This window comes from Symsagittifera roscoffensis, chromosome 6 (genome assembly GCF_963678635.1).
Source record: "Symsagittifera roscoffensis chromosome 6, txSymRosc1.1, whole genome shotgun sequence".
NCBI classification, from domain to species: Eukaryota; Metazoa; Xenacoelomorpha; order Acoela; family Convolutidae; genus Symsagittifera; species Symsagittifera roscoffensis.
In genome coordinates this window covers 11822111-11849246 of record NC_087067.1, presented here as the reverse complement: position 1 = coordinate 11849246, position 27136 = coordinate 11822111, and the positions used below count along the sequence as shown (strand labels likewise).

Below are 27136 nucleotides of genomic sequence, written 5' to 3'. Positions count from 1 at the left end.
GTGCTGGATCCCCAGTAAAAGTGCTCTCTCGGTCAGAAAAAAGAGATGCCTTGGGCATAAAGGACTCAATTCTGAACAACCCGTCGGGTAAGACCATTGTTTATCGAAAAATCAAGGATAGAACAAAAAATGAACCATACTATAGAGTACTCAAGGACGAAATCGTAAGGGAATCAGATCACACTGTGACTTTAAAAAATGGTAAAATATTACGTAAATCTGATTTAGCCATTAAAAGACAGTGCTCTCAGAAGAAACCAAGTCCAAGAAAACGAGACCAACTGGTTAGATTTGATGCGACTAAAGGATTGAGGAAAACTGCAAAACCACCAAGAAATGTCGGATTTAAAAGCTCAAGAACAACCCAAAAGAAAAGAAATCTTCAGTGGAAATTCGAAGAGCTTGATATTGCGAGACGAAATGCGGCCATGAACAGCTCGAGGGAAACTCTTCTTAGAGAGGAAGAAGACCAGAGAAAGAGACTGAGAACCCCGATAGGCCTCGAAAGTGACCAAGAATCTAGCCCGTCGGGCAAAGCCGACCTTCATAAAAGTCGTTTAAATGAACCCGGAGTGATGATCGAACCACATGAAGAGATTTCAGACGACAACGATAGCGACTTAATTTCACTAAAAGACCTCAAGAATAAAACATTACTCGAAGCTACAAAATCAGACGAACACCTAATCTCCGAACGAACAGATCCTAAACTAGAAATATCAGACCACGTTGATCAGAAGGTCGATTTAGATCCGATTCCTTTGATCGACTTAGATTCTGGCGATAATGAAAGAGACTCACAAGCGATCCCACAGTTGATTCACTTGGACACTATGGAGGAGGCCAATAAAGCGTGTATAGAAATGCCGTTTCTCCCAGAGAATCCCGGAGGAGAGTTTTCCAAGTCTGCTGAAGAACCAATCGCCATGGCGGGGACGGAATCCAAACAAATACACCCTGACCGTACCACGAAAACACAGAAATTGTCCGGTACCGCTAAAAGAAAGGCGTCATCACCAATGAAATCACCACCCGCGAAAAAATTGTCAGAAATTTATACACGTCAGAACACCAGACCGATGCGAACTAGGCAGCCTCCCAAGATGCTAGGTGAGAGAGTGTTCACTAGTGTAGTTGATTTAACTGATGAAGATCGTGATGCTCCAGAATTTGGTTCACCTAGTTTAGTCCCAGCATGTTCAACGTTAGAAGCAACTACCATAGAAATGGAAAGCCATCATGTCGACCTAGTAGACCTGACAACATTAACACCACCTTCATCATCGCGTCCTACTATAGTTCACTTGCGGGAAGAAAACTATGCGTACCCAAGTGACCCGAAGCCCTCGAAAACAGATGATCAAAAGACTCCCGAAAAGAAAGTCAAATTTAGTCCCGATGTCTGTTCCACGAAATTCAACCCATCGGGCCTATCTTATGAAACCTCAACTTCTACATTTGTCCCCATTGTACCTGACCCAGACTGGCTGAACACCTCTTCTATCATTTCGGCGATAGAACTCCTTGGACGGCCAATGACGCTGGAGGAGTTAAGGAGATGGACAATAAACAAGGCAGCAAATCGGGAAACTAATTAGATGGAGGAGCTCCAATCCAGATGTTATCATAAACATTCTTGAACTCTCAAAAACTTCTTTACAAAACTTTTAGTATCTTTAGTATCTTGTGTATTGCCGAATGCTATTAACATTCCATTGCTATAGAGTCATACAAACTTCCAGTGCTGTCATATTAAGCTAATAAGTTGATTGGTCACACTTGTAACCTTGCTTTAGCCATATAATTTCGCCAAAATGTCGGTAAAATTCTTTTCACCCATTGGGCGCTACCACCGGATAACCATTAGATTTATCCATCCTAGTATTACCCACTTATTTTGACTATTCTAAGGATAACTCGCTGCTTACCTTACTGCTCAATTTACCCTGGTGCTATTCCAGTTTCTTGCTCGCCCATAGTAACCAGTCTATATTTATTTCACCCGACGAGAACATACTATTCGATCTAAGGTGGTTTGTTTTTGAATTTTTGTTATTGCGGATGAACATGCTTCCCGGCCCACCGGGTCCGTTCATCGGTCTTTCCCGTACCGTACACCCGCCCTTTCGACCTGACAACCGTGTAAATTTACTTAGTATCAATACACTTTCTTGGTCCTCGGTGCTTTACCAAGTCTGTGTTCCTACTGTTCTAGATCCACTATCGGGGGCCCTAGACAATGCGCCTACTTAGTCATTCATTCTAGCGCTTATTTACTTTTGTTTTGTTCTCCTCTTGTGAGGCGAAAGGGATAGATTATAAATAAATTTTGCGGGGAATGTAAAAGTATTATTGTTTGTTCATTTAACCTCTGATCTTTACTGATCGTTGACCTTTAAGTTGTTAATTTATACACCTGCCAAAAGCGCATCGGCTTTTGGTAGACTCAGAATTGGACACTATCTTTTATGATACGTAACAAACAAAACCGAAACCAATTCAATCTTTTAAACCTCTCTTACTTTAGTTAGCATCACCGTCTTTTATTTAGTATTAAATAAAAGCCTACTGTTTTAGTAGGAATCTTAATCATCCGTAATCTTAATCTATTCTTAGCTTAAGTACACTCCTATATAACTACGAGTGGTATCCTAATTTTTTAACACTAACTTCATTTGCTACGTATATTTAATGGTGGTACATAAACCAGCCGAAGTATAAACCAGCTACCATATGCGCTAGTCGAAAAAATGTAATTGTTTTATAATAGTTATGCAACGATTATGAAAGTCATGCAAATTTCATCCATTTGACTTAATTTTTTGGGTTATATACTCGTATTTTCGGTTGGTTCATTCTTCAGCTGTTTTTTACACTCTATTTAATGATCAAGCAAACATATTGCGCGTTGTTTAACTCGCCTTTTTTAAAAGACTATGAACGTAGTGAAGACTCTTATATAGATCGTGGTTTTTTTTAGATATAGATATAAATTTTTTGTTTGTTTTTCAGGAAAAGTCTACTAAAAGGAAAGCAAATTCCACTGTTAAATAGTGAAATTGTATAGGTCAAACAAGACTGCTTATATCAGGGCGAATGTTCCGACTGCCTTTTAAGGTTTATGGAGCAGTAATCACATTAAAAAATTCAATGAAATGAAACAAAATGAAAATTTTTTTCTTCTAAAATTTGAATTTTTTTATAAAAATCATCCCGACACGCGCCATATAAAGTACAAAAGGATAGATTTCGCTCCTTGTAACAAACCATTTATGGCAAATAAGCTTCTTTTAACCAATTTGGAACGATTTCTAAGAAGGATTAACTCTCCGCTTACGCGTTCATAGCGCGAAATATATCGCGCGTTAATTGTCCCAAATTGGCCAAAATGGCAATCTTTAAACCCCCGTAACTTTACGAAAAATGATCACAGGTGAAATATCGTTTCAAATTTGAGCTCAGGACAACAATATCATTCGAATGATACAAAAAAAATTCCGTCAAAAATGACTAGTTAAAAAGTCGAAATTTGTCTGAAGAAAAAAAAACCCACCCCGAGCACAAATATTCCGTTACTTTCGTATCGAAAGTCGGAACAATAACATCATCGAATTCTAATTGCGAAAGGTGTAAATATATTGTAAATTTCAGATTTCCCATTGGAATAAAACTCATAAAATGTTTTTGTTCCGACCTTTGAAAATGGGGAGGAGCTTTGTCTTCAGACGTGTTTTAGTTTTCATTTACACACACTAGCGTCTGCTTAGTGTTTTATTAAGAACCTTATTTTTTTCCAACCTAAGTTGCAAATATTGGTGCCACTTTTGGGGCACCTTTACAGATTTTTGATAGCATGTGCTTTTACATTCGAATAGTATTAAATTTACACAGCTTATCCATTTTAAATTCATCAAATGAATCGAAAAGCGTTTTGTTTCAAACAACTTAACAATAATTACACTTGCGAAGCAACGTGTTATAGTAAGAAATTTCTTTTTTTCCAACCTACGTCGCAAATGTTGATGTGACTTTTGTTGCGGTTAAGTCACAATTATTGTTGCGTCTTAAAGCAACAATATTTGCTGCGTCGAATTCGCTGCATTGATTTTGGCAATAATATATTTGTGCACCTTTGAAATTTAGTTGCACCTTTACTGCTTATTGACAACATTTGCTTTGACATTCGAATAGTTAAAAGTTTACACAGTTGATGCATTTTTAATTCATCAAGTGAACCGAACAAAGGTATATGTTTCAAACAACATAACAATAATAAAATCTCAATTTCAGAAATTTTCTAACTCAATATATCTCGCAATTTTTTGAAATGCATAATTTAACATAATTTGCTTTTATGATTTGCGATTGTATTTGATGCTACTTTTGCTGCATCGAATTGGCAACTTATTAGCATTTGTAGCTGCATTATTGGTGGCTAGTTTTTGGGATTTTAAGAATCCGTGGCTGAATTGTTAGTGCGTGAGACTCAAATTTGCTAGTACGCAGATTTTTCCTAATTTGAGTTTTTGCTAAGCCTCGAGTTTTTGCAAATTCGAGTCTTGTTTCTTTTTTTTCTTTCATCACTTAATAGAGCTGCTTTTTGGTCGTGTTCTCGCAATTGTTTGCGAAGCGCAGCTTCGCCTCTGCAAAAACTCGATTTCAGAAATTTCGAACTCAATATATCTCACAATTTTTTGAAATGCATAATTTATACATAATGTGGTTTTATGATGCTTTCCGATTTGTTGCAAGTAAAGTTAGTGTGGATGACTTGAGTTTGTTATATTCAAAATTGTTACTTGCAAAATTGTGTCTATATGTATTTGGTGCCACTTTTGCTGAATAGCATTGGCCATTTCTTAGCATATGTAGCTGCTTTGTTCGTGACTAGTGTTTGTCGACGGTTAAGCGTGCTTGGCTGAGTGGTTAGTGTGTGAGACTCTAAATCTCTATATTAAAGTAGGTTATCAATTCGAGGCTTTCTATTTTTTCTTATTGCACTGTCTAGTGCTGCTTTTTGGTCGTGTTCTCGCTATTGTTTGCGAAGCGAAACTTCACCTCTGTGTTTGATTTGGTCTTCAGGCAAAATCACGTTACACGACTAATAATCAAAATGGATCGAGTAATATATCATATTAAAACTCTTTCAGTCGTCATTCGAACTACTTTAGAAAACGTTCAAAAAATTGTCCCCGTGTCGAGAAAAACTAGTTTGAAATTAAGCGAGCAAGTAAAAGGTCGTTTAATAGGCTTATAATAGTCAAAATAGTAGATTTTAGATGAAGCTGTGTTTTACTCCAGTAAAGTTAGTTAACGAAGTTTTTTTTAGTGCCGTCTTCGTTTTTTTTCGAAATCAAAAATGTGTTCTGATTTATTATTTTCTCTAGTCATTTTGAGAAAGACTGTTGTCGATTATACCTAATTTATAGATACTATCGAATATGCCTAACTTCTCAGCTTTAGTGCAGAAACACACCAAGAGTAAACGACACGAAAGACACAATTTGAAAAAAAAAGAAACTGTTTGTTATTTGATTTTATTGTGGTAGGAACTTTCTGTGCTATTACACAGCCACCGCCTATCCTTGTTTCGTTTTTGTTTTGAAAGTTTCATTGATTTCTGTATCGCAAACGATGCGAAGCGACTCCTCGTCTCTGCGTTAGAGTTGAGTTTTGATTTTAGGAGCAGAGTGTTTCTGGGGCCGGGGGAAGTGTGGCGGGAGATGGGGAGGCGGGAAACGAGACCCAGGAGAAGGAGCCAGAACAGCAGGATGACCCAATCATTCTCAAAATAGCCCTCAGGTTAGTAAGTGATCAGAGACACCTGAAAATGGATCTGTAGATCCAATGTTGATCTCCCAGGCAGTGGTAAATTTACTTACGTGTCATTTTGTGAACTTTTTGAATTTTTCTGCCTGAAACAATTGATTTTTATTATAATTTTTAAGTGATCAAGATTTTCTTTTTAATATTGCTGTATATAATTAGTCTGCTCAACCGTTGTTTGACGGTTTTTTTAAATAACTGATGTTAAAGATATTATTTATGCTAATCTATCAAAGAAATTAATCTTAGTTTGTCTTGCGTCTAATTAAAGCTACAGCTTCGAAGCTTAGATTGCTTTGTCGAAATAGGAATCTTAATTCTGTTTTGTTTGAAAAAATATCTTTTAATGCTTCTAGAATGTTCTCCAAAACTTCTTATTTTAGAAGTTTTGAGCGTGTAACCCAAAATTTTCTCTTAAGGCGTCTTATGTATTAATTTTAACGGGGAAATGAAAGTCAAGAAAAAATGACGTTTCTTCGTCAAAGCTTTCCAAAAGTGCTCAAAAACCGCTTTTAGCTTCAATTGTTTAAATTTCTAGCCTAAGTGGGGCCTTTAAGTGTTTCAGGAGAGCTCTGAAAATTCATATGGTCAGTCTAAAGAAGGTCCCTTCTCGAAAGAATCCTAAATCCACCCCCTTGTAAAGTGGTTAGTTTCGACTGTTTTGTGAGTGGCATTGATTTTTGTGTTCAGGAAATGTCGAGAAGCAAATGAACAGCTGACGGCCAAGTTGAATGAAACACTTGCCGACTATGCCAATGTGGTCCCAAGAAGACACTACGAACAGCTAGAGACGGACTTCGAAGTAAGTGTTGCTTAGATTCTCACGTTAACCCTTTTTCTGTGATATTAAGTATTGCAAATTAAGTATTATTAAATCGTTAAATCAGGAGTTTTAAGGCGGCTGCTTTGGTCTCAATCTCAAAGCAACGTTCAAGTTGTTTATAAATAAAAAGTTTCATACATGAATCATGGACTACGAGTGTTTCAACTTTTGGTCACAATGTTTCTATTATTATTATTAGGATTTTTATTAAGAGTCGATGAGCTTAGTTCAGACTCTTATATAGGTTGTGATTTTTTTTCGTTTTTTTTTTCAGGAAAAGTCTAAATAAGTAAATTTAAAAAAAAACAAATCAATTTTTGATTACTTGCGTTCATTGACTCTTTTCCAACTGTCTGTTGGCTATGGTTAATTTTTTGTTTGCACCAGTAACCAGGCTTCTCTAATGTTAGCTCATTATCAACGATTGATTTTTTTGTTGTTTTATTGACAGAATTACAAGAGTAAGATGAAGGCGAAGGAGGAGGAGAATGAGAAGTTCACGACTGAGTTGGAAGCGCTGAACAAAGTGTATGCGCAAGTCGTGCAGCAGAGAGACAGCTACTACACTGAATTGGAGACCCTCAAAAGGTCATCCACTCCGAGGTCAGTTTACCCGTATCAAGCTTACATTCGGTTCACGCCCCATTAAAGTTTGTCAAGTGAAGATAATTTGTATAATTCGGGTTAAATTTACATAGCGTTGGGTGTAAAATTATCGATTATGATTGGCAGAAAGTTTGCAAATAGAGTAAGTTAACATCCTTACCCTGGCCGTTGGGTGAGAAAGATTGTGGATTCAGGTCCTCGTCACTGAAAATTAGGTAACCGAAACAATGAAACGTCATAGGAAGTTATTTGAATAAATTAATATTTGAATTCGGCCTATTACTCATACTTTATATGTAGATAAGCGCAAATTGTTATCTCACTTGAAGACCATTAAAGTTTCTAGGACATTAAGCGGACAGTATCGCTCTTTACACGAGAAAAAAACAAGTATCAATGCTTGAACGTTTTCGTCAATTAAGACATCATCAGAACAACTGAAAGAAAAAACAACAAACATCGTAAACAATAAAAAGCCACATATCGCTCTTTAAGTAATGCTTGGGCTAAAAGTTGAGTGATTAGTTCAGTCACAATTCAAGCTGCTATAAAAATTTACACTATTTTATTACACTATTTTATGTGTCGTGGAAACGCATTTGGAAGCTTTGACATTTAGAAGACTAATTTAGACTGAAGAGTAAAGAGTGGATGAAATTTGCTCTAAGTAATCAAAGCAAAGGATTTTCATAGAGGAAATTATTATTGGTTTTTCGGGTAGATAATTTGAACGCCTCGCACCCTGATTCCCGTCAAACATTGCGACAAGAATATGCAAAAAAAGGATAACATTTTTTAAATGTTTTTACGCTTTCGATTAGTAACCGTTATCAAATCGGAATATTGACTTTTTCGGGTTAACAACTTGTTGAACAAAATCAGTTGAAGCATTTATTATGCAGCTGACATGCTCAATTTCATGAAAATTCAAAATTAACTACTGATAACTTGTTACTACAGTTACATGCTGTATCTCGAACTCAAACCATTGTATGGATAATTGGATTTCGATATTAGTTTTCTGCTTATGATTTCTCGGCTTCATAGATTTCAACTTACGTTATGTATGTTTCGTTATCGAATTATCTAGTCCATTTTGCATACGCTACTTACGTAGCCATCGTGGATCCAACTTGGACGTTTTATGCATTTTTTCAAAATATCTCACCTGAAAATATTGTTGAGTTTCAGCTTATCGGCTGTCGGCTAAATTTTGTCGACTCTTTACCTAATTTTTTATCTAAAAATTTCCGGTAGTTTTTGAGATTGATAATTCTGGTGCCAATTTTTTGAATACTCAAAATCAACCCAATAAGCATCTCTTCGAAATCATAAAAAATTTGTGATTTTTTTTCCAGCTCCTTTAATTGTAACATCATTTAAAGTTTTTTTTAGAGCGTCATGGTGCTTTCATTCTATAATTGTTGTATATCAAGTGGAGCGAAGCTCAGCTTCTCCACTTTGTTATAATTTTATTCTTCGCGATGACGAAAATTGACCGTGATGATGTTATCGCGAGCTTCGTGCTCATCAAACCGGCTAACTTTGTTTAATTACAAAAGCAGGCTAGCGAGAGTAGTTTTAGATAACTAATCAACGACCGTAATAATTGATAAGCGACCTTAAATTTCAGGTCTGCAGTTCGAAACCGGCACATAGCTTAAGTTTTGTTTTTCAAGGCTTATTTTGAATTTTTCCTTATTTCGGTTATAGAGCTACTTTTTGCTTTTATTTTAGCTGTGACGTGCAGCTTCGTTTCTGTATTGTAAGTTTTTTAAAAATCAGATGAAGAAATAATAAGCTCGTCGCAAGTGGCAGTTTTTCGCATTTGAAAAGAAACAACCAATGTGTTCGCTGATGACGTCAACCTACGCGTAGTTAAGTAGATTTAGGAGGGGGGATAAAACTCTCTTTCTAAGTTGTTGAATGTTTCAGTTTGACTATTTTGAGTTTTGTAGGCATGGGCCTTGGCTGTAAAGCGCAGCATGCGAATTTGGCCCGAGTCTAAAAAACCTAGCTAAAACGGCTGGCCAGAGCCACTGGTCTATTGTGTTGAGCTCTGTCCGGTTTGTGAGGTAGTTAAAAGATGGAGGGTAGCATGGGGGGATGGACAGTGGGGACAGTTCGGGGTGACATTAGGGTCTGTTCTATTTAGATAGACATTTAATAACGGAGAGTAAACGTAAGCGTATCTGAGCTGCGCTAACGTGCTTCTAGTTGAGCGGGGGGGGGGGCAGTTCTTCAGTCGTGGCAAAATCAAATGGGGGCAGTGGGAGAAATTAGGGACTGGGCGCGGCAAGATTTTCTTGCATTATAGCTATATTCTTTAAATATAAAATGCAATTGCGTTTGCAGTTTTATTGCTCTCTACTTTCTGCAGTAAGTGATCTTATTCGCTCCGAGTGTAGAATTTGAAGCCTTGAACTAATTTCAGAGAATGATGTCAATTTTGAATGCTTAATAGAAGTTATGTTTGGTTCATATGTAAAGCTAAACGTATCTTTCTGTTCAGGTACAACTCTTTTAAGTAGTCCGTGAAATTCAAGTTGTAGAATCTAGTTGTGCTATAGAGATCTCAAATTTCACAAAATTATGCTCGTCTTCTACAGATTTGATGGTCCTGGGAGGAATTTCGAACGAATTTTTTTAAAACTATTTAATGAAATAACAAACCCTTTTTCCAGCAAAATAACTGAATAGTAAAATATGCATATATTCGAGGATTTGAAAATCTACTCCAACCCTGAATTGACAGTACTTTGAACAATTTCTGATTTGAAAACGATCTTATAAAATAAAAAGTATTGATATAATTGAACTATTTTTGGTTTGTTGATCGCCTCTACGTTTAGACCGAGATGGGACAAGTGTGGAGACTACATATCGGGTGGTGCGAAGCGGTGGAAGGAGATATCTTCGGAGAAGCGCAGTGACAATCTGGTGGACATTCTGTTGTCGGAGATATCGGGCGCAGACATCAGTTCATTCACGCACCAAGACTACTTCCAAGGACTGGTAAGGGAAAAGATGCAGATGATCAAAATTTGAATAATATTTGACCTTTTAGGTTTCAAGCTGGAAATCGTCTTTAATATTGCCATAAACAGGTAATAGATACATTTGGTTTAAAAAAAATTCATATCCAATCTTATAATATCCCCTGCGGTTAGAAAGGGTGTTGAAATTAGGTGTTAGACTTTCTCCCCGTAGACAACGTTGCCAACTAAGTTCAAGCCTGGGATGTTACCTGCTTCCTATGAAAATGAAATACAACAAGGATAGCCGGTTAATGTGCAAACTCCGAACTCTCTTTTTTTCCGAACTCTCTTTTTTCCAATCTAAGTCGCAAATATTAACTGCTCATTTTGAAAGTGCTCTTTTTTTGCAGTATCTGCATAAGATCAATAGCCAGCGATTAGGTACAGCAAATGCTAAGGATATTAAAACACACTATTGTATTACCAATAGCACTTTAGCTTCAAAGTGTTATGGTTCTGTAGCGTAGATGTAGGGAAGGAGAACAGCAGCAAAATAAGAGGGTTCGAACCTCAGCAGGGTCGCATGTTTTTAATGAACTTCTTCGTATACTAGTTAAAATGCGTCCGCTCTATAAATTGAGGCATGTTATTTGGTAAATTTCTTTTCAAATTGACTGGTACTGCTAATGCGTCATAATTGGCTTGCGTCACTTAGCATTTATCCAGACTTATAATTGGCGTGCGTCACTTCAGAAATTTTGTAGACTCAAAGTTTTACTCATTCAGTTTTTCACAGTAGCGTTGTCGGTCATGTTTTTGCTTGTGTGTGCGAGGTGCAATTTCGCCTCTGTGTTAAAAATCTACAATCTTTTTTTTTTCGAATTAATGCATTTTTTTTCTTAGTGGTGTGATAAAAAGATCTGATATAAAACTATAATTTAGGCATAATCGACAGTAATAGTAATGTAAGCCAACAGGACAACAGTTTTTCTTTTAAGGTTATTTTTGAGTTTTTGAAGTTTTTGATTCCCAAAATGGCATTGAAAATCTCCACTAATTTTACTCGATTAAAATTAAAATTAAGCTATTGTAAAATGCTTAAATTAATCATAAAAAAGCGTTCTCGCTCGCTTTACTCGCTTGAATTTAAACGGCAAATCAAAAATTTCAAACCAATTTTTCTCGACACTAGGAACATTTTTCGAATTTTTTTATGCCGCTCGAATCACGACTGAAAAGGATTTGATATGATGTGTCACTCAATTCTCTCCGATGATTATTAATGGTAGCTGATTTTGCGTGGAAAATAAAAAAAGGAAAAAACTAAAACACCCGAATACAAAGTTCCTCCCCATTTTTCACATGGTCGGAACGATAACGGTTTCTGCGTATTAGCACATCGGTGACGCGCATGCTTTGGACGAAAAGGCGCTGGGTTGAATTGTTTTGCCTTTGCGATAAACAAGGCCATTGCAACCGGGTACTATATTTTTCCCCCGCAGACTTTTTTGAAGGTTCAATTTTTTCTAATACTCCAAGAATGAGTTATTAAACTTAATAGTGCATCTAATTGAGATGCGTTTTTTTGTCAAAACGTATTTTTTTGATATTTATAGATGCAAGTGACTTGTTATCGGGATCCAGATTGTTTTCCATAAAAAATTTTTTGTTTAAGTCTGTACGAAATCTACCTTGCTATATTATAACTTTCAGTACATTTCAAGTCCTTCCTATTTTGTCGTGTGGTAAAATACTTGCATAGTGCCTAAGGTCTCCGATTCCAGTCCCGCGGATGGATCTAAATTTTTATCTGGAATATGAAATATTTTTCTAGAAAAACTTGAATGGCCGACTATCGGTTGTTGTCTGCTAAAATTTTGTCACCTTTTTTTTCAATGATTAAATTTTGAGGTGCCGTGTTTAGTATTTACAAAGGCTTTTGTTTTTCAAGGTCATGCACAGTTTTGTTTTTATTACGAGTCAATGGACGCGATTTTTCGCGGTTTGTTTTCTGATTTCTTTTTAAGTTCATTCATTTCCTATCAATTCCTAGAAGCTACTCATTTCATACACCATTAACAAAAAGGATTTTAAAAATCACTGTCTAGCAGCAAAGCTGAAAAGGTCACGAAAAACATGATCGTTTTCTAGTTTCGAAAGTGGATTTTTACACAAGCCAAGCTTGTGTTATAGTATAAACAATCTTTTTTTCCAACCTAAGTTGCAAATATTGTTGCGACGCAAATATTGTTGCGAAAATGTGTTAATTTTGAAAGTGTTCATTTTGATCAATAACCAGCTATTAAGTGCAGCCAATGCTAAGGATATTAATACAAACTATTATATTACAAATAGCACTTTAGCTTCAAGGTATCATGAATCTGTAGCGTAGAGGTAGGGAAAGAGACCCGCAACTAAATATTAGGGTTCGAACCTGGGCAGGGTTGGATGTTTTTAATGAACATTTTCGTATACTAGTTAAAATTCGTCTGCTCTATAAATTGAGGCATGTTAGTTAGTAATTTTTTTTCCAAATTGACTCTTAATGCTTATGCGTCATAATTGGCTTGCGTCACTTAGCAATAATGTGAATTCATAATTGGCATGGGTCACTTAAGAAATTTTGTTGACTCAAAAGTTTTATCAATTCAGTTTTTCCCCGTAGCGTTATCGGTCATATTTTTGCTTGTGTGTGCGAGGTGCAATTTCGCCTCTGTGTTAAAAATCTACAATCTTTTTTTTTCGAATTAATGCAGTTTTTTTCTTAGTGGTGTGATAAAAAGATCTGATATAAAACTATAATTTAGGCATAATCGACAGTAATAGTAATGTAAGCCAACCGGTCAACAGTTTTTCTTTTAAGGTTAGTTTTGAGTTTTTGAAGTTTTTGATTCCCAAAATGGCATTGAAAATCTCCACTAATTTTACTCGAGTAAAATTAAAATTAAGCTATTGTAAAATGCTTAAATTAATCATAAAAAAGCGTTCTTGCTCGCTTTACTCGCTTGAATTTAAACGGCAAATCAAAAATTTCAAACCAGTTTTTCTCGACACTAGGAACATTTTTCGAATTTTTTTATGCCGCTCGAATCACGACTGAAAAGGATTTGATATGATGTGTCACTCAATTCTCTCCGATGATTATTAATGGTAGCTGATTTTGCGTGGAAAATAAAAAAAGGAAAAAACTAAAACACCCGAATACAAAGTTCCTCCCCATTTTTCACATGGTCGGAACGATAACGGTTTCTGCGTATTAGCATATCGGTGACGCGCATGCTTTGGACGAAAAGGCGCTGGGTTGAATTGTTTTGCCTTTGCGATAAACAAGGCCATTGCAACCGGGTACTTTATTTTTCCCCCCCAGACTTTTTTGAAGGTTCACTTTTTTCTAATACTTCAAGAATGAGTTATTAAACTTAATAGTGCATCTAATTGAGATGCGTTTTTTTGTCAAAACGTATTTTTTTGATTTTTATAGATGCAAGTGACTTGTTATCGGGATCCAGATTGTTTTCCATAAAAATTTTTTTGTTAAAGTCTGTACGAAATCTACCTTGCTATATTATAACTTTCAGTACATTTCAAGTCCTTCCTATTTTGTCGTGTGGTGAAATGCTTGCATAGTGCCTAAGGTCTCCGATTCCAGTCCCGCGGATGGATCTAAATTTTTATCTGGAATATGAAATATTTTTCTAGAAAAACTTGAATGGCCGACTATCGGTTGTCTGCTAAAATTTTGTCACCTTTTTTTCAATGATTAAATTTTGAGGTGCCGTGTTTAGTATTTACAAAGGCTTTTGTTTTTCAAGGTCATGCACAGTTTTGTTTTTATTACGAGTCAATGGACGCGATTTTTCGCGGTTTGTTTTCTGATTTCTTTTTAAGTTCATTCATTTCCTATCAATTCCTAGAAGCTACTCATTTCATACACCATTAACAAAAAGGATTTTAAAAATCACTGTCTAGCAGCAAAGCTGAAAAGGTCACGAAAAACATGATCGTTTTCTAGTTTCGAAAGTGGATTTTTACACAAGCCAAGCTTGTGTTATAGTATAAACAATCTTTTTTTCCAACCTAAGTTGCAAATATTGTTGCGACGCAAATATTGTTGCGAAAATGTGTTAATTTTGAAAGTGTTCATTTTGATCAATAACCAGCTATTAAGTGCAGCCAATGCTAAGGATATTAATACAAACTATTATATTACAAATAGCACTTTAGCTTCAAGGTATCATGAATCTGTAGCGTAGAGGTAGGGAAAGAGACTCGCAACTAAATATTAGGGTTCGAACCTGGGCAGGGTTGGATGTTTTTAATGAACATTTTCGTATACTAGTTAAAATTCGTCTGCTCTATAAATTGAGGCATGTTAGTTAGTAATTTTTTTTCCAAATTGACTCTTAATGCTTATGCGTCATAATTGGCTTGCGTCACTTAGCAATAATGTGAATTCATAATTGGCATGGGTCACTTAAGAAATTTTGTTGACTCAAAAGTTTTATCAATTCAGTTTTTCCCCGTAGCGTTATCGGTCATATTTTTGCTTGTGTATGCGAAGTGCAACTTCGCCTCTGTGTGATTTTTACATTTCCCAGCGGAATAACAACAGCCTTTTGATCCAGTTTTCTCAAATTGAGTTAAATTTTATCAATAAAGCCTCAACACAAAATGTAGTTCAAAATTAAAGCGTTTTATGGCACTGTTTTTTTTTTGAAATTTTAAAGATGGCTTTTTTTCAACTCAGTTTTCAAAACAACCCAGTTTTTTGTTTCACTGCTATAATTGTGTTTTTCAAACTGTTTTTTTCTCATGTTTTCTGCTTATTGTGCCGGTAGTTTCATTATTGATAATTGTGTTTTTTCTCATCAGTTGTTTTCGTCAATTTGAGACAAACGTTTAACTGTATTGACTGATATTTTTGCTACATTTTCCATATACTTTTCGACATCTATTCAAATATTTTCGAATCCTTGTCTGGCTAAGGTCTTATTTACTCCAGGCTAGCTTCTGTGCTATTTTTGTGTTGTATCATAAATTGCGGGAAGCTCCGCTTGGCCATCTTGTGTATTTGAAGTTATACAAAATTTTGCGAAGTGTAACGATGAGCGGACTTTAAATGAACGTAGTGTGTACTCTTATGTAGGTCTTGGTGACTTTTTTGTTGTTTTTTTTTCAAAAAAAGTCCTCAAAATTTGTTCGCGCTCAATTCAGATTTTTCGCTGCTTTGTTACAAGGAAGGTAAATTCCACTATCGAACATCAAAAATGTAAAAGCCACTAAAAACGTGATCGACTTCTAATTTCGAAAATTGAACTTAATTATCAGTTTACCCAGCGAAATAAAAAATTTTACCGAATGAACCAGTTTTCTCAAATTGGGTTAATTTTACAAAAAGAGGTCAAACATGAATTGCTCGTGAAATTCAAAGAGCTTTAAGCGCATTTTTTTTTTCTAAGTTGAAGTTTTTTCAAAATTTTTTTTTTCTGTTTCCTTGTGTTGATTACTATTGTCAAACTGTCAGTTGGCTCTGTATCTACTAGTGGACTTCACTCGGTTGTTTTTTTCTTTCTTTAAACTCTCAGTTTTATTAAATAGTTGAAAATGAATTCTTAGTTTTCAATATTTATGGAGCTCACAAATAGGCTAAGCTAAGCTTATTGAAGGCTGTGGATTTTTTAAGTGAAATAAAAACCACAGTAAATTCGCGCTGCAGCTATTAAAGATCCTCATAATGCACGAAAATTTTAATCAGGCAACAACTTAACTCTGTTAGTCAGGCAACAATTTAATTCTGTGAACAGCCAGATCAAGGCAGCTAATTAACAGTTTGTTCAATAAACGGCTAATCAATTGTCGTTACCAGCTCGGTATTCGATCATGCAATTTCTAAACAGGAATAGGGCACTGTAACCCAGCCCACCAGTCCTTGATAGAACCGTCATTTCGAAATGCCGATTTTTTGAGCATTTTTGTAAAGGTGAAAACAACACAAAGCTTTTCTTTCGAGATCTGATGACTCTGAGAACGTCAACGCGCTCAAGTTGTAAATTCAAATCTGGCTAGTAGACGGTATGGGGCTTAGAGATATCCTTTGGCATTTTTACTAGCTCAGGTGATACCAACTGGTTTAAGCCACGCTAAGCGATAAAAACAAAAATCCTACATTGTCTTTACTCCTGAGTCTCCATTTGGTGACGCTACACTAAAAAGACTATTGTTTTGGTCCACTTAAAAATGGCGGCAATTAAAGATTTTGGATATCAATATCAAATTGATTTTAATGGGTGTTATTTTAACTCTAGGAACGCGATTAGTGAAAAATGTCCGATTTGGGCTTCGAGAAGACTAACGGATTCAGTAGTGAGCTAGTCATGACGCTTAATACAATAAATTTTGGTAGGAGTAAAAAAAATTCAAAAAATGAAACGCTCATTAATTATGAAATAATCAACAAAGAACATATTTTTCATACAAAACATTACAAAAACATTTTTATAATTATATTTCCAGTTGAAGGTTGGCGTCAAGGTGTCACGGTTTTGTCCCCGGGCAGCGTGCCTTCAACGTAAACGTTCTTAAAAAATTAAACTGCAGTAATACAACAAAATTGTCCCGAAAAAGGCGTCTCCTTGCAACATCTAAAAGGACTTCCTAAATAAAAAATTTGAGTCGAATTTTAAAATGCTGTGTCTTATCAGTTTAATCTTAGAGCAATTGTCGTATGATGGGAAGGTAGGTCGCGTCGGGGAATTAGAAATTTTAAATAAAATTTTGCTTATGCCAAATCAAAAGTTTGAAAATTAGATCAGGTTGATGGATAAAACTGCAATTTGTTTTTCAATTAAACTATTTCATAGCTGACTCTTTAAACTACAAAAAAAAACATATTTTCGGTGTCTGAAAAGATTTTTCTTATTTAAATAACATGGGCTATTGTTGTCAAAATCATTTTTTTTATTGAAAACGTTTTGAAGTTCATTTGGAGTCTGCTCATATGCTATTTAAAACTAGTGATTGATTTAGGACAGAGATTAAACGGTAGTGATTGGCAAGGCCATTTTGCTCAAAACAGTAGAGCATTTAGCAGCGTGCTTTTCCGCTGTAATTTGTAAGTAGCAGTTGCTTTGTTTATTTGTATGATCTGTTTTTTATTAGCTATAAGATCTCCGAATTAATCATTATCTATCGTCGTGGCTAGTGTTGGGCGTGGGCCATTTTTTGGAATGATATTTTAAGGTACCGAATGTTTTACCTTATGAGGTACGGATATTTAAGTATTTACTACCCTAACGATGGCTCGTAGCGACCATCTCAAATGAACGAAGTTTTTTTTCAGGTTGGTTTGGTTAAAATTTGTTGTCTGTTGCTGGTAAAAGTTTCCTTTTTTATCTCAAAGTCATTTGCTGAAATGAAGGCAACTAACGATTAATAATACTCGATTATTTTGACCTGTTTGGTCCCACCCTGCAAGCAATAACTCCTGAACAAATTACAAGTCGAGCAAAATGCAGCTCTCCGTGTAGTGACGGTCCCCGAAGATGAGCGCCATTGATCATTTACACTTTGAATGCGAAATACTTTCCGTGCTACAGCACCAGAAGCTCCTATCACCACAGTTTTAGTTTTTTTTAACGAAATTTTACCTTCACTTTCATCCCGTTGATTTCCATCATACGTTTCCTAGACAAGTCAACACCCGACCTTAAATCAATTTTCAAAGAACCAAATAATTTTACCCGGTTTTGCGACACTGACCAGAACAAGTTCGTTCTTATTAATTTAAGTATCTTTTTTTCAATAAAATGATAGAAACAAACCACGTAACCAATGCAATCAACGACGTGCACACTCCCAAAGTTCTGCTACTACGCCCGCCTAATATTTCCTCGACTGAGCAGCTGCTCCTCCATTCAACTAGAAGCACGTTAGCGCAGCTCAGATCGGGTTACTCCCCTTTCTTAAGTACCTATCTTTAAATGTTAGTTTCTAACGCACCCCCGAACTCACCACTATCCTTTCTCCCCATACTACCCTCCATCTCTTTAACTGCTTCACAAACCCGACTTAACTCACCCCAACAGACATGTGGCTGTGGCCGGCCGAAGTAGCAATGTTTCTTAGACTTGGGCCGAGCTCGCAAGACGCGCCCTCAGTGGCCTTTTATTAACAACAACAACAACAAGGCAAGTTACTCTCTTCATAACAATTGCAAATGGCTCTAAAAACGCTTGGCATGATTTTCAATAAAGGATTTTTGTTTCTATATTTCTCAGCGGAATAAAAACGTACATTTTGACCCAGTGCATTCTCAAAGTTGATAAGCTTTTTTTAAAAACAAATGTCAGTCACAATTTCTTTTTGATTTTCTAGGAAGTTTTAAATGATATGATTTTCTTTAAAACTCGAATTTTGAACAGTTGATCGGCGCTTTTCCAACTGTCTTTTGACTTTTTTGATTTCAAAAATAATCTAGAAAATTATTCTGCTCATCAATTCTACCGAATTTGTTTTGTTTTTCTTGCTGCTGTTTTCACTCATTCTTGCAGGTTTCACCTAACTTACTCGCGCTTTTCTAAAAAAAAACAGCAAGAATTTTTGAAAAATTGAAGTTTCGAAAAAAACGACCGACTGCTTTTTGGGCGGTATCAATACCATATGGATTCGATCTAGACATTTTTATACATATTCGACTATTGTCGACCAGCTAATGGAGCTCTGGAAATTCTTAGACTAATATTTTTTTGCTGACTGTTTTGAGAATCATGAATTGTCTAGAATTTTAAGCTCATTTTGTTGTATAGGAATCGGATGTCTTAATTTTTTTTTGAATTAAAATGCATTTAATGGCCTTTCAGCTATGTCCACTACTCAAATTCATGTTGGTATATAAACTTTTCGTTTGTTTTGACGCGACAATTTTTGTAGGTGAATAAAACCGATTAGTCTGCATGAAAAATAAAGACTAAAACGTGATATGAAAATGAGTGCACGTTGTATTTTGTACTTGAAAATTCTGTTTGAACAATAATGTATCGATTATTTAATTGACAAATTTAAGTTTCATCAAATGCATGCTATAATGCGAGAGTTACATACATGCACTTTGCTAGGGTGTGTTTTGTTTTTGAACAGCTTTGATGGGGATTTTTAACAAAAAAGACAAACTTTCTTCGAAGAAGTCTGGCAAAATTTTGAGGTCACCATTGTTTCAAAAATCAACAACTGCAGAATATGTTATTGAAACAAATCTATCACTCTTCAAAAAAGCCGAGCAGGAACATAGCTTAAATTAGGAAAATATGGGTTTGTAAGTAAATTTGGAAAAGCTTCGAAGCCCCAATAGGCCATCACACGAGAATCATATTGTATGATCGAAGGAAAGGTTTTTAAGGGGCAAAAATTGTCGTTGGCGGAGATGGAACGGTAAAAGTATTTTTTTAAATAATGGACTTTCTCGTTATTGCTTTGTTAAATTAAATAAATAGTCGGTGTTGTGTTCGAGTCTCGAATTGATCAGGGTAGGTCTATAGGAGCTCAACTGATCATGTTTGATATCAATTTACTTCATTGACGTTTTGTTTGATGTCAGTGAAATTATTTTGTTAACAATTCCCCCCCCCCCCCCCATTTCGGTTTTCAGAAATTCAACTTCGGCGGCCACATTTTCAATAGCTTAAAACAATTTTCAGAAAATATATTTATTTGAAATTTTTTACGTGGGTTTTATATAAATAGAGAGTAATAGAAATACGAACGCGCGAAAATGAAAACCCACTTAATTGTTGACATTTTTGAAATGCATGTTTTGTACAGAAATGGTTGTCAAAAATAATAAATGCATAGGGGGAAATAATTAACAAGGTTCAAAAGGAGGGGGGGGGGGGGATAGTTAACAAGATCCTGTTTTTCTTCTACTAAGATTGTTTAGGGAACGGATGAGTCTGTGCCGGTGTATCTGCGATTTGATGGGCAGATCAAGAACCTCAAGTTAGACAGGATGAAAACGACCAAACTAATTAAGGAATTCTGGAAAATGAAGATAGCAGAAGACTCAAAGGTAACGCTCGATGTTTAGTCCAAAGTCGCAGAAATCGTTTGTGAGGAAAAGTGTTCATATAAAGTCCACTTAAGCTACTGAAAGCTGCCAAAAATTTTTCAAAAAAATAAAACTTTAGCTAATGGGAAATGGTAAAAGAAACAGCTTACTGAATAACAATTTTTGAAAAGGAGAATTACGTAAAATTTTAAAATTATATATTTTTTCATTTTTAAAATCTCCACCTTAATATTTGTGTTGGCAAAATGTCTCATAAATTCAGTTGTCTGATAATTCAGTAGAAAAATGTTGCTTTGAAGGAGTTTGCGAAAGAACAAAGGAGTTCTCAATCTATGGTAATGTCCTCATTCACAGTCAAAATTATCATGCACTCAGATAGATATCCTGCGTATTCTTTTAGTCTATTTTCATATGGTCATTTGGGACTATTTAGTTTTTGTTACCGGATTTTTCAAAAGCTGCTGCGTTAATCATTTGCATGAGCAAATTAGTTAACACAAAAAATAACAGATGTATTGCATTGAGTACCACATAAATTCTACTCATACAGTACGTAAATTGAGACAAATTTTACAGATAATGAGTTTTGATGTTCATGTTGGTGTTTTTAATGCTCAGGCTCTTCTTTTTCAGTGTCGGAAAAAAAAGAATTCCCAAGCCAGCTCATGCAAAGCGTATTACGAAAACTTTATGGAGCTCTTGTAAATAATTTTTTTTTTCTAGGTTTCTCTGGGAACTCACCAATTGATGTCGACTTACCTGGAGAAGTTCCTGAAGGAAAAGTACGGAGAGGGAAGCATGGAGTTCGCGTACAATCTCAATGACGCGTGTCAGAGGTTCTCTTTCGACTCAAGGATCAAGCAGTTTTACGACATTCTTCTGGGTAAAATAAAAAAACCCTAATGCAAATGACCGTTTGTAATGATATTGCAATGTTCGGAGCTTAAAACGTATTCCAGTCAAGAACAATAGCCACAAACTGCATGTTGATTTTGGGGTGCAACCACTACCAGATAAAACAAGGACACAACCGCGATTTTTGAAGGGCGCTGAACAGCTTATTTCTTAGTCCCCTCGTGTAAAAGTGTTCAAAATTTGGTCAAATATTAGAATAGGCAGTGATTTTGCGACAATAATTCATTAAACATGTGTGGAGAAACATTACAATGATAGTTATCAAGTGTCAAGTATATGGTAACGAAAAGTTATTGGCAAAACAAAAGAATATATTGATATTGGCTTGATTTATTAATATGACTCAAAAGAGTACAATTCAGTTTATTCACCCTTGCGATAATTTAAAAAATTGAATATGTCTTAAACATTTTAAAAAACATTTTTTTGAATAAATTCGAACTTCTGAATGCTAAGTTTAACCAAACGTGACAATAAAACCTACACTAACACAACTTCCAAGAAATCACTGATTCTCTGATAGAAGTGTTCAGAGAAAAAGTATTGAAAATGTTTTCCGGAAAATTTTTTTTGAATGATCAACTAGCTAGGGTGGAAAACGGAGGAAATTATTGTTCCTGTGAACGGCATATGGAGAAAAATTTGATAGAAATTTAAAAAAGCTCAAAGTTTTTGCTAAACCACAGTAATGGTTCATCTATGTTAGTGTGTGATTTTAGGCCGAACGGATGAGGAAAGTTATCACAAGTTAGCACGTATGAGTGCACTGGTTCAGCGGGAACTGGAAAAGGTAGCAGATGGCAACACTTTCGTGACAGTCGAACAGTTGAAGGCAGCTCTGGCCAAACACATGAGCAAGAAGGGAGATTTCCACGTGAACCAGTTGGTTGAGTCGGCTCTCAAGAGCAGCGAGGCGACAGAGCCGAACCAGATCACATTTTTCAACCTCTTTCAAGACGTACGTTTTATAGATGGTAACACCGGCTCACAAAAAGCTTGTTTTTGTTGTCATGTTTGTTATGGTATAATTGGTTTTAGTCAAATTGAAAGAACTAATTTCATTTTTCTCGAATCGGTTAATTTGTCGGTACCACTGCAACACAAATCCGCTTCTTCGGATACCCGACACCCTGCTCTACGCCAACGACTAAATATTATATATTGTAGAAGTATACCCTAAGTATAAAAACATATCGTGATCTAAATCAGACTAAAGTGTTTTCAACGCAAAAAAATGGCGTTCCTCATTACATTTATCAAAGACTTTGACCAAGTTTAATCTTACGAAGACTTTCTTCAGACAATATTGTGTTTGAGTCTTCTTATGATAATTAAGTACTGCATAGTGTTAAATCACATCTTGTTTGGCGAAGTATGTAAACAAGAATCAAAACAGAAAAGACAATATAATGAGTTTTTTGTTTCAATGTGAAAGAAACATTTTCTTCCGAACTTGAATCGGTTTCGTTTGGCCTAAAAAGTATCTTTGTCCAGCTTAAGTTTCGAATTGGTTGTTGAATCTTTGGAGAGGTATTGTTTTTATTTCTGATTGTGCCCGTAATGAAACGTGACATCTGTCGGTTGTGTTTTAGTCAGATGAGGGCAAACAGAGCGAGTGGCTGGAACTGTTATTCACGCAGGACGCGAAGGAGAGGACAGAGATGGTGGAGCAGATAGAGGCCATTCTCTCCGAAAAGACAGGCAGGGCCATGTGAGTAGTAGACCTAAGTCAAATCGCTCTTTAACTCAGACCAATTGAATTATTTTTAGAACGATAGTTTCTGTTACAAATTTGCTTTCAGTTTAGGTAGCTCAATTTTGTTTTTGTTCCGACTTTCGAACAAAGTGACGGACGGAACATTTGTGCTCGGGGTAGTTTTTTTTTACTTCAGAAAAATTTCGACTTTTTAACTGGACATTTTGACCAAATTTTTTTATATCATTCAAAAGGTATTGTTTTCTGAGTTTAATAAAATATTTCACCTGTTTTCAGGCTATTCGCTATAATGCTATGTTACTAGGAGCGAAATCTATATCACTTTGTACTTTACATTGTTTGATTTTTTAATTATCTGAAATTTAAAAAAAAATTGTTTTAGAAAAATTCATCAATTGTTATAGAGCGAACAGTGCTTCATAGTACTTATAAGGCAGTCGGAACATTCAGGTCTACGCCCTGATACGAGCAGTCTTGTGTATTTCCGTGTAAAGTTTTATGCATATATACAGTGTGTGCATATAAACAAGCCCTAAAATATATATAAATAATAAATATTATTTATTATATATAAATACATATTGTAATATATTGTAATAATAATATATATTGTATATATTGTAATAAATATATATTTTAATTGTTCAAATTTTTGCAGAAAATAAACAAACTTTTGTGCTCAGTCAAAAAAATTCAGACAAAGTTTGACTTGCGTTTAGAGAATTTAAATCAACCGTTTTGCACAAAATTTTTTTCATAAGGATTAGTTTAAAGAAACCATAATAATAAAAATCTTAGTTTTTGTTTTCGAATTAGATCATTTTAATCGACTTGGTATGGGATGCACGGTTGATCATGGAATTTTTCATCCAATCTGAAAGATATCAAACTTGATGGTATTTTGTAAGCTATCTTCCTTCATAAACTTACGGGGATCGAAAATTGCCAATTTAGGATAACTAAAGCGCCTAATGTTTCGCCATATCAACGCGTGAACGGCTTATTAGTCTAGCTCAGAAATCATTAAAAATTCATTTGAGGCAAGCTATGTGGTCTAACAAATACGTTGCTAGATTCGAAATATATCACTTCGTTAATAAGCCTGACGTTTAAGAAGACAATTTTTGAAAAAAATCTGAAAATTTAGACATTTGTTTATTAAACTTTTGTTCATTAAACTTTTAATCTTAAACCATCAATCTTTTGCTTTTGTATGCGAAGTGCATCTTACCTCTATGTTGATTGTTTTTGATTTTCCTCTCATGTATGTAAGGAAATTGTCATGTTTTGTCTAATATCGATATACCACGCTAGTTTATTTACGCGATGTATATTTGTCATCGAAATTTGAAAATTGTTCAAAAAAGTTCATCATTCATTTGGTTCCCTTGAGTTCATTGGCAATTGTTCAGTCCTCTGTTGGCTCTGTTTGATTGCACAAGCAATGCTTGTGTTATAGTATGAACTATCTTTTTTTCCAACCTAAGTCGCAAATATTGTTGCGATAAATTGTGTTTATTTTGAAATTGTTCAATCTGATCAATAACCAGCTATTAAGTAAAGCCAATTCTAAGGATATTCATACAGACCATTATTGTTTTGACTTTCGTAACAAAAGTAGCGGAATATTTGTGCTCGGGGTGTTTTTTTTCTTCAGACAAGTTTCGACTTTTTAACAAGCCATTTTTTACGGTTTTTTTTTATATCATTCACAAAGTATTGTTGTCCTGAGCTTAAATATGGAAGGATGTTTCACCTGTGATCATTTTTCGTAAAGTTATGGGGGTTTAAAGATTGCCAATAAGGCCAATTTGGGACAAATAACGCGCGATTTATTTCGCGCTATCAACGCGTAAGCGGAGGTTTAATCCGTAATGGAAATCGTTCCAAATTGGTTGAAGGACGCTGATTTGCTATAATTGATTTGTTACTAGGAGCTAAATTTATCACATTGTTTTTAATATTGAGTGTGGGCGATGAATTTTATAAAAACTCAAATTAAATGAAAAAATTTCATTTTATTTATTACATTTAATTTTTTCTTGTTATTACTGCTCCATAGACTGCTCTATAAATTTCATTTTTTCATCAAATTGACTGGCACTGCTAATGCGTCATAATTGGCGTGCGTCACTTAAGAAATTTTATAGACTCAAAGATTTACTCATTCAGTTTTTCCCAGTTGCGTTATCGGTCATATTTTTGCTAGTGTATGCGAAGTGCAACTTCGCCTCGTAATTATTGAAAGCTTCGGAGAAAACGAACACTGAGATGCTAGGCAGAAGTTACCAAAATCGTACTATTACGCTGAAACTCGTGAAGTGCAAATGTATGGTAGCAAGGTTTTGTTACTTGTTACAGAATAGATTATTTGTTCCCATGCCAATTTTCATTACATGAAACTGTTATTTTCTTTTGATTATTTTTTATCAGTGACGACGAGGCTGAAACTGAGAGTGGAGCTGTATGGTAAGAGGACAAAAAATCACTCCCTATCATTCGTGTAGCTCATGACCAATATGTATAATTCGCGCTCAGAAATCTATGGAAAACTAATCAATTAATAATTCACAGATTGTTAAGTTTGATTGGAAACGCTGTAGTAATTATAAGCTGTACGCATGAATATAAACAATTTCAAATTTCATTATTTCTTCAAGTGAAAGTTTTTAATCGCTTGCAGCTGTATAATTTAGCCATATATATGAAAAAAAAAGTACAAAAATATCTATTTAGTGTTCGATCATCTCATCAGCAAAGCTATTGTTTTCGAGCATCCCATTAGTGGTTGTGACTTACGCGCTTCAACCAAATTCATCAAAAAATTGTCAGATGAAAGGACCAAAAAATTGTATTTCGCTTAGAATCACGTGAGCCCAAAAAACAAAAATCGCTAGCGTTATGGTTAACAGTCGGCTTCGGTTAGCGAAGTTGAAAATATTTAAGGAGTTTTTCTGTTATACGACCCAAATTAAGGATGTTTTTGCTATTTTGAAAATAAGATCATAATGATTGATTCTGACTGAATGAAATGGAAAAATGCGAAGGAAATCTGAAATCTAATTTCTTGCTCACGCATTGATTTTGTAGTTGTTGGGTGAAATAACCGAAAAGACATATTTAAGAACATCGGTGTAAACACTCTTGAGCGTCTGAATCATTTACTTCCTCAAAATCATACTATTTCATTATCATATAATATTTTTGGTGAATTTATATTAGTACTTAGTTTTGGATTCAGTTGTATTCAAAAAAATAAGAGGTTTGAGTTTCAAAAAAATGCCGATTGGGGTTTGAGTTTGAAAATGTTGAATGGGCTGTCACTAAAGAGGATTCCGATTGGGTTTTAGGGAAATAACGGGAAAAGAGTTGCGGGAAGCAGTCTTGGCAACCGACGACAAGTTTGGAAATGATGTACTCGAGTACTGTGTGTGTTGGGCTTTCGATGTCCTCAAGTCAGAAAACGCCACGTACCCGAAACCTACCAAAGAAGTTATCCAGAAACTGCAATCATCCGCCCTTCCTCTTTTGTAGACTTTAATTGATCAAAAAAGGCAACATACTAAAATGCATTTGAGGCGAATGTGCTGCAGTTGAAGTCGATTCACATGATATTTGTTTAGCTTAAATTTCGACACGTTTATCAACATTGCTTTGTTGCCCGATCATAAATCTATCGAAAAAATTGTATTGTAAAAATATGTAATTGATTATTCAATCATAAAACTGTAAAATAATGTATATAGCTGTAAAAAAACTTGTAAAAATTATGTAATGACCTGGCATATAAATCTCTTCAAATTTGAAGTCACCTTTAGGCCTATTCTCGAAAAGTGAGTTGAGCGGTTGAGATAAATGCGGAACATGCATTTTTTCTCATAGTGGATTCCGCGACACAAAATATGCGTTGCCAGGTGTTTGTTTGTGAATTTCGCAACAATTTGGAATGTGTATTCCAGTTACAAATTTTGAAATATTTAAAGGCTTGTCTCGAGATTCCAAGGTCATACACGCGCAAATCTGTGTGGCTTTCTATAGCACAGCTTGGCCTCTTATTCATCTGGTGGAAATATGGCTTAATTATTTCGACGAAAACCATATTTTATTTCGACGAAAGAGTGTTTATTTCGACAAAAGTACACCCCTCCCCGTAAGAGACCTACCTTAAGATTTCCTCCCCAAGCATGTAAACATTCTGAAAATTAACTCTG

The 27136-nt window shown here is 35.2% G+C and overlaps 1 protein-coding gene across 2 annotated transcripts in view; it reads left to right on the top strand.

Moving 5' to 3' along the window:
- LOC134847920 (translin-associated factor X-interacting protein 1-like) overlaps nucleotides 1-26726 on the top strand; it is a 117425-nt gene extending 90699 nt beyond the window's left edge. The window contains exons 8-16 of one of the 2 annotated variants that reach the window (XM_063865207.1): nucleotides 5684-5802; nucleotides 6517-6628; nucleotides 7101-7252; nucleotides 10108-10270; nucleotides 20165-20293; nucleotides 21017-21176; nucleotides 21928-22166; nucleotides 22801-22919; nucleotides 26276-26726. In XM_063865207.1, coding sequence (XP_063721277.1) covers nucleotides 5684-5802; nucleotides 6517-6628; nucleotides 7101-7252; nucleotides 10108-10270; nucleotides 20165-20293; nucleotides 21017-21176; nucleotides 21928-22166; nucleotides 22801-22919; nucleotides 26276-26459 — 1377 coding nt within the window. In that variant the 3' untranslated portion in view covers nucleotides 26460-26726. Of the gene's footprint in view, nucleotides 1-5683; nucleotides 5803-6516; nucleotides 6629-7100; nucleotides 7253-10107; nucleotides 10271-20164; nucleotides 20294-21016; nucleotides 21177-21927; nucleotides 22167-22800; nucleotides 22920-25358; nucleotides 25481-26275 lie in introns of those variants that run through there. The other variant, XM_063865208.1, reaches the window with a different exon arrangement.
- Nucleotides 26727-27136: the final 410 nt, after the last annotated feature.